We start from the raw sequence: 7,926 nt of genomic DNA on the forward strand, positions 1-7,926 counted from the left end.
TCTTGGGGTGGTCTCCAAGTATGAAGGCCGTCACCCCTCCCCTCCTGCGGGTGTGGCCGCGCATCAACAGGAGAGTTGGCTTCCCTCTCTCGCGCCGACCCTGACCCTCTGACCTGTTTCGGCCAGGAGAATGAAGTCAAAGCGACAGCGTACCAGGTTTTGTTTGTTTTAAAGAAACCTGGCAGCTTCCGCTTTTGCTCTTTGGAAGCTGGACCGCCAGCAAGCCGCCATGCAGACAGGAGGCCCAGGCAGCCACGTGGTGAGGGAGCGGCCCGGGCACCTCGAGGATTCCAGCCACGTGAGCCAGGGGGCCTGCTGGAGAGCAGCGGGGTCCAGCCGATTGCAGAGTGGCGACCGACAATGAAGGGTTTCGAGCAGAGCTGTGGGTGGCTGGCTGTGCAGCAGGATGTTTGTTACCCCATAACCATCTTGCACAAGGGTGGCGCTGTCCCCTGAAGCTGAACATCCGTATATCTCGTGCCCCCGGCAACCCACTGCCAGGTAAGAAAGAACCCAGAACCCCGCAGGAAAGACCCAGGAGACGTGTATACAAGGATCTTGGCAGGGACACTGTTTGTAACAGCCCCGAATGGGAGACGGCCTACACGTCCATCCCCAGGAGGAGGTGCATGGAGAACGCCCTGGCCACAGGGACATACGGAAATTTCCTGAAAACCCAAGAGAAAGATGTATGTACATGTCCTGTTCTAAATATATCCTCGGGGATAGTGCGACTGTCTGCAAAACCCAACAAAAAGCCTTTGCATTCCTCCCATCCATTCACGATCTGTTGCGTATTCGTGGATCACAAGCGAGATGCTCTGTATTCGAGGAACTTGCAGGCTGCGATAGAGCCCCCCGAGGAGGGGGCCTTGGGCACGCGGCCGGGGTGCTCAGGGAGCAGAAACATCCCGCCGGGCCTGAGGTGGGATCAGAGGGAAGACCCAGCACATGTGCCCCTTCAAACAAGCCTGACAGGTTGAGGACCCGCCTGCCTTTGGGGCCACCGACGAGGTGATGGCGGAGGTCGCCTGCCTGGCCCCACGTCCGACTGCCCACGAGAACCTGGAAGAGAGTCCTGGCGGCTGGGACATTGGAGGCGACCTTCCCAACGCCAAACACACACAAATGCACACCTGCGCACATGCGAGTCACTCCCCGCTGTGGGCCGAATGTCTGTGCCCCAAATCCCTATGTCAGATCCTAACTCTGGGGTGAGGCCCTGACATGTGGGGTTGGCGTTCTTCTAAAAGGGAGACCCGCAGCTCTTCCCCTCCCCCCGCCCCGCCCTGGCCTCCCACCTTGTGAGGACACAGCGAGACGTGGTCTGTGAACCAGACGCGGGACGTGCTGGCACCTCGGTCTGGGACCCGGAGCCTCCCGAGCCGTGTGAGACTACGTTTCTATTGCTCCTCCATACATTCTGGCCATCGTGCTGGAGTCTTGGGTTCAAACCTTCTATGATCGTACACCTTCTGAATGCCTCGCGCGCCCTTCCCTCAGTAGGCACCCGTTCTAGGCGGCCTCTGTGCCCCCCTCCTCGAATCCTTTGTCCGGGAGCAGATTCCAGTCTCGGAACGGGGAAGAGAAGGCCTCCGTCAATCGTTGAGGGAGAACGTGAGGTCGCTGCGGAGCTGCATACTGATTTCAAGAAATCAACTTATAAAATGACCTGTTAGAGAAGCTGGAAGGAGACACACCAAAATGTTAACCCTGCGTTAGCTCAGGGCAGGGGTGTAGGTGACCTTTGTCCTCTTCATCATCCCGATTTTTTTCAGATTTGTCCACACTGAGCCTCCGCGTTGATCATCAGAAAACTGTTACCAATGTTTTATGTTTGGACGCAGATCGGCTGGGATGTGCTTCATGCAGGGGGACCCCCGCCCACCTGCCCCTGCCAGGGACCACCGCACCCCCACTCCCCGGGCAGGAGGCAGCACCGGCCAGCAGGCCTCCTGCATCCTGGGCCTGGGGAATGGGGCCTCTAGGCCTGCACCTCACAAATGCCTGCACAACCTAGCAGCTAAGAGAGAGTTAGACAGCCCAGGGCACCGGTCCCCGTGGAGTCGCAGCCCCGGTCCGGTGGCCACTATGCAGCGGGTGGGAGACTGTCTGGCCCACCCTCACTGGAAGGAGGAGGGAAGGGACCGACAGCATGAGGATGGCATCTCGGGCTGATGTAGGACAGTCGTCCACCCCATTAGGAAAACCTTACCTTGAGGGATTCCAAAGATGAGTCGGTCACTGGAGCGTAATTGTAAACCGGAACAAGAGGTTTCGATTTTTAAATAGGTTTGCAATTTTTATTTAGGAAAGAGCTCAGCAACCGTGGACTCCACCCCGCCAGAGTAAGCTGGAAGGTCCAAACCCTCAAAACACAACAGGGAAGCTACATTTAAGTTCAAGACCAGCAAGTTAATGGTGACCTGTTCCCGTCTCTCACGACCCTGCCGTGACAGAGCCCCGTGTGATCCGCTCCCGTGACCTCCCAAAGCCCTGCTCCCCCTGAAGAGCCTCACTGGGGGCCACGCCAGCGTGCCTGGCACTTCCTCTCTGGGAGACCGCTCGCGGAGCAAGCCCAGCCCCGGGGGAGTCAGGGACCCGCGGCAGCTGGGACGAGCTGTAATGGAAGCAAGCGCTCAATTTAAACATCGTTACTCCCCATGACCACAGCTACCGCAAGGGCGGCAGGCAGAAACCTGTAAGGGTTTCACTGATTTTACTTAAAGGCTTGTTTTAGGGCTGTCGCTCGGGTTTGAACCAGGCGTCCCCAGGGCATCATTTTGAAAGGGGGTCGGACTTTAGAATGCTCTCCATTTACTTGCTTCAGGTGCCTTGTGCCCTGCAGGACAGGCCCCTCACGGACATGGCTCAGCATGCGGCACCGCGCAGACCCCCGGCTCGGCATGACTGCCCCCGGGGACTTGTCTGAACCCGCTCGTGTCCTGGGTCTGGCAGACTCCAGCTAGCTCAGGGAAGGTCAAGTGAGGGAGGTTAAGGGGCCCCCTCCAGAGACACAAAGGGCGGCAGAAAGCCCCACTGCTCTGAGTCCCGGCCACCCCGCCTCACGGCTCCTGGGGAAAAAAACGCCTGGTTGCTCTAAAGGAACTCAAGTACTTCTTTACGTTAACCCCCTGGAAGAAAAATACAGCAGGAAAACCAAAATCACAAATGCCCTCTATAAAAAAACGGGAACCCACATGAGCATCTGGAAAGACTTAAGGAGCCCTGTGTGCTTCCCTGAAAGATTAACAGCTGCGTGTGTGTCCTGGAACAGGGCGGGCCCGAGCGAGACCCCAGCAGGGGGGCGATCCCAGCGGCTACGGAGACTCACCTGCTGGGGGCACTGCGGGCCTTTCAGAAGCAGAATGCTACCCAGATGTGTCTGAGCCTTTGATGTAAAGGGAACAAGTCCTCCAACCCAGAGGGAGCCGTGTGACCCAGCAGTGCAGTGCTCCGAAGGGCGGGCTTCTAACAGAAGCGGCACTTGAAGCCACGGCTGAGCCCAGGCGGGAACGTGCGCAGAGCTCCTCCCGCGGACAGCCCTCACCCGCTGAACCCTACCCATCCTGTGAGATGCAGTGTCCTGAGGAAAACCTCTCAGCTGAGGCCAACAATACTAGTGGGAAGAAGCGTGTCATTTGGTTCACAAAGGACAAAAATCAATTCTGGATGAAAACCTTTATAAGATTTCAGTCGGACTTCAGGATCGTGCTATTTTGCCATAATATTCTAGGTAGAATTACAGTGCATTTAAATATGGTACAAAAGAGATGTACAGCCTGGGAGTAGGGAATGAAGCAATGGCGGGGGGAGAAAAGGACACCACAGGTTTTAATTTCTTAATGCAGTTGTAAAATGCGAACAGCAATGGGCTTTCCAGTCCGGTTGGGTCTGGGACGTGACCAGGAAGCACATTTACTCACAGTGCATGTGCGCGCATGCACACACGTACACACACTCCCGCCTCACCCCCCAGCCCACATACACCGGCAGCACATGCAACAGGTTCACCTGAAAAGGAAATGTACGAAGGAATATAACTGACAGCTAAGAACAGAACCATATGGAGAGGGTGTATCAAAACAGTCCCTTTAAATTCTGAGCTTTAAAAAGATTGAGTTTTTTTCCAAATTAAAGACTTTCCCGGTCCTTCCTCCAGGGAAGAAAAGAGGGGCTGGCCATGCCTCAAAACCCAGTTTTTTGTGCTTCACAAAATCCACAAAAGGAAAAGGTACAATACGGGCCAAGGGTTAGGACCTGGGTGGGGACTAGAATATCCATCAGTGAGCTCTGCTTGGCAATGAGCTATTGTTCTTTATTTTCAGTAAGAAATCGGTTGTTCACAAAAGGGGATTCTATACAAAGCACTCCTCCTAAACAGAATACCAGTGGCTTGAATGCATTTTCTCTTGACGTCTCTGACACTGCAGGACCCAAACCACAAGTTCTCGACCTGTCCATCTTAAGAATTAAGTAAGTACACTTGTAAATAACGTATTTGGATTTTCAGCTGTGCTAGCTAGTGCCACAAAAGACATTTTAAATGAGAGTTCCTGTCATTCCCTGCATGCCAAAGACGCTGGCCTCAGGGCATTTAGGGCGGGGGAGGGGGGGACACAGACCGACCCAGCAGGGGCCGCCCACAGCTCCGCGTGGCCGAGGACACTTGGCCGAGGACAGCAGTGTCGGGCCAGGGACACTGTTCCCGCCACGGACCGCCCCGTCTCCCTTTGTGAGGCTGTGACCCGAGCACACCTAGTCTTTCCTGTAAGAGCCCCCATCTTCCCGTCTGCTCCCCTAACGGATCCGTGAGTAGGCAAAGCCTGGGAACTCCGTCCTTGGTGTGCGGGGGCGCGGGCCGGCCGCTCCAGGGGAGCCGGTGTCCCACGCTGGCAGAGGGGGCTCTGCCCTGGGGGACCGTAGACCGGCAGCGCTCTGGCTGTGCGTCTCCCCAGCCCCCTGCCCGACACCCACGCAGGCAGAGCGGGAAAGGCGGGCACGAAGGGGAGCCATGTGACCTCAATGTGCCCTATACTTCCGTTGCTCTTATTTACCTTTCCAACCAGCTTAGTATTCAGAAGGAACTGAAGAGCCACCATCGGTTCCATTCCGTAAGACCCATTTCTGTTTCAGGGTTTACGGGCGCCGCCCGCCAGGCAGGGATCGTCCTGCAGTCCAGCACAGGAGACCTGGGCCCCTGGGGAAGCCCACCCAGGCCACGCTGCCAGGAAGGTGCTAGAATCGGGGGAAGCACACAGGTGTTTCCGACTCCAGCTTCAATCCAACCGTGGCTTCCACGGCTTTAGAAAACTCGGTTTGGTCCCAATCCACACGGGTCTATGAAGGAAGTGTCTGGGTTTTGTTTCCTATCCCATGATTGCTTCGGGAGCTTGGAACATTATGACGAAAGTTAACATTGGTGTATGGTTTGGAGTTGAGCAAATTAGTGCCACGTCGGGTTCGTTGCGGTGCCTTTTCGTCTGAGCTTGCAGGGCGGCAGCAAGGGCTCTGCTAACGAGCATCTCGGCAACTTCTTCGGGTTCTCTCCTTTCCCGAGGCCCCGCACGCGTCTCAGGCCTCCTGACGCCCCGGCTCAGAGAAGCACCCGGTCAGCCCTGCCGGGGCCCTGGAGCAGGCAGGGGCGACGGTCGCAAGCCGCTCAGGCCACCTGTTCTAATGGCCCGTCCTGCCGTGGAGGAACTGGTGGCTGACAGGGAAGGGCGTCCCCAGGCTCCCAGATCAGATGAAGACACGACCTCTGTGCCAGGAGACACACAACGCAGATCTGACTCCCTGCATTGCCACGAGTGCGGAAGCCAACAAGCAGACGCCCCGATGGGCAATATTTAACACACGGAAAAGGCAGTTCTCTCTTCGGTAATCAGGAGGCCCTAGCGCAGGGCCCGCCACCCTCCATGCGCGCCTTTGCCACTGATTTTCCCATGAACACTCACCCAAGCCAAATGCGCCACTGAAGACCTGGAGTCCAATGCCTTGCTCCAGAGGGGACTGAGAGGGGGCCTTGCAGGCCTGACACAGGCAGGCTGTGTCCTGGGTGGGCCCCGCGAGTCCTCCCCGGCTCGGGGCTCAGCCGGCGTGCCGTGTCACACCTGGGACAGAGGCTCACAGCTCATGAGAGTGCAGGCTGGCGTGCCAGCCGCTGGGCAAAGTAGAGCGTATCCCGCCTTCCTCTCCGACTAGCACAGCGCATCAGGTGGCTGCCATAACCAGCGCTTCTAGAGATTTCGCCGCAGTCAGGACTTAACTCTGCGTGCCCTCTGCACCGAGGCCTCCACCTCTGGGTCGGGCATGTAGGGTGGGCCGTCCGTGCCACCAACGACCGCCCTCTTCCCCTTCTCCAGGCCACGTGACCGTCACGACCAACACAACCAACCCGGAGCGGACGCTCGGCCCTCGTCTGCTCAGAAGCCCGACAAAGGGAAAAGGGAGGGCGGATCCAGTATATATGTATGTATTTTCTACTTCTGTCTTTAACCGTTACCGTTCCAAGGATTCTATAATGATCTTTTACACTCTTAATGCCACTTGAATTGCCTCAAAACTCGGACTGCTAGATGTCTTGGTTTGGAATGCAGAGTTTGAGGTATCTGCGGTTGCGTAACTCTGTAAAAATGAAAAGGGGAGCTGGGCTAACATTAGGACCTGTGACCACAATCTCCCGTCACTTTGCTGAACAATTCTGTAAGATTAAAATAGAAAAGGCACATATCACCCTGTAAAGCAGGTGCTCAGAGCCAGCCTCCCGCCCACACCCCCCGGAGTTTCTATCTCTAGTATTTCTGAAGCAGGTGGGAAGAGCCCCTGACAGATGGCGGGGCTCAAGGTCAGAGGGCAGTTTGGGTGCCCCCCACACTGTAATTTTGTGCTCCGTGGGTACAGGGAATAGCTACAAAATTCCCTAAGAACAAGCACCCCCCCACCCCCAGTTATTCAACAGGAAAATTAAAGACCAGGTCATTTAATTACACAACTGAGACTACTTTCCTTCGCTCTGGCCTTCTGAGGTGTTCTTTCAAGTTCACGTGCTGTCTGAAAGGAAGATTTTTAATACCAGAAAGCACCCCTCTCCTCCAATACCCACATGGAACATAAGACCAGAAATAAGATAAAAGTCCAGCAAGCAAGAAATCCCAGAATGATCCAATTTGGAAAGAATTTAATTAACAAAATAAAATGGGGGAAAAAGGGCCCACGGGGGGCTCTGGGGAGAGAGTTCTCCCCATGGCTGATGCCCCCAAGCCTGGCAAGCCCAGAGGGGGCTCTTGGACCCGCCCAAGTAGAACCCACCGTGACACCCCGAACCGCTCTGCACGGAGCCACCTCCTCGTGTACACTCATTATATACAGGTTTTAAAAACCCCACAACTGACGTTGTCATAAAGTGGCTTCTAGTTCTCCTATGCTGGCTTGGCACGTTAATGCATGCAAAGCAAGGTTTCAAGGGCTTCACCAAACAGTTAATTTTGGCAAAAAGAGAAAACAAACAAAAAGCTAAGATTCCTAAGCAGGATTAAAAGCCACTGAAGTGAAAATGATGAGACTACAACTACAATTTTTTTTTTTTTTTTTAAGTCTCTGCCATCCTCTCTCCAGCTCGGGTCAAAGTTCATAGCAGCATAACACAAAGTCCTCCATCAAGCCAGTGCTCTCTGCTTCAGGGGTCAGAGTTCACAGGTCAAGTTCAGTCAGTCCGAAGAATCATAGGAGGATGCTCACTGTCCTCCTCCAGCCGCAGAGCGCTGGCCTCCTCTTCCAGACATGTGCCGCCCACTGCTCCCAGCTCGTCTGTGTAGGCTACAAAGAGCACGGCCATGCTCAGGGGCTGAGAGGCAGGGAGGCTGAGAGGGAGGCAGGGAGGCTGGGAGGGAGGCTGGGAGGCAGGGAGGCTGAGAGGGAGGCTGG

At 55.6% G+C, this 7,926-nt stretch overlaps 1 protein-coding gene across 4 annotated transcripts in view; it reads right to left on the reverse strand.

Annotated features, from left to right (window-relative positions):
* Positions 1-7,163: 7,163 nt before the first annotated feature.
* The window catches only part of WIPI2 (WD repeat domain, phosphoinositide interacting 2), a 36,241-nt gene continuing 35,478 nt past the window's right edge, over positions 7,164-7,926 (reverse strand). For all 4 annotated transcript variants that reach the window (XM_025863621.2, XM_025863620.2, XM_025863622.2 and 1 more), the window contains one exon: positions 7,164-7,818. In XM_025863621.2, the coding sequence (XP_025719406.1) occupies positions 7,706-7,818 (113 nt within the window). In that variant the 3' untranslated portion in view covers positions 7,164-7,705. The remainder of the gene's footprint in view (positions 7,819-7,926) is intronic.

This window comes from Callorhinus ursinus, unplaced genomic scaffold (genome assembly GCF_003265705.2).
Source record: "Callorhinus ursinus isolate GAN/ISIS: 27379988/994484 unplaced genomic scaffold, GSC_fseal_2.0 scaffold70, whole genome shotgun sequence".
Classification (NCBI taxonomy): Eukaryota; Metazoa; Chordata; class Mammalia; order Carnivora; family Otariidae; genus Callorhinus; species Callorhinus ursinus.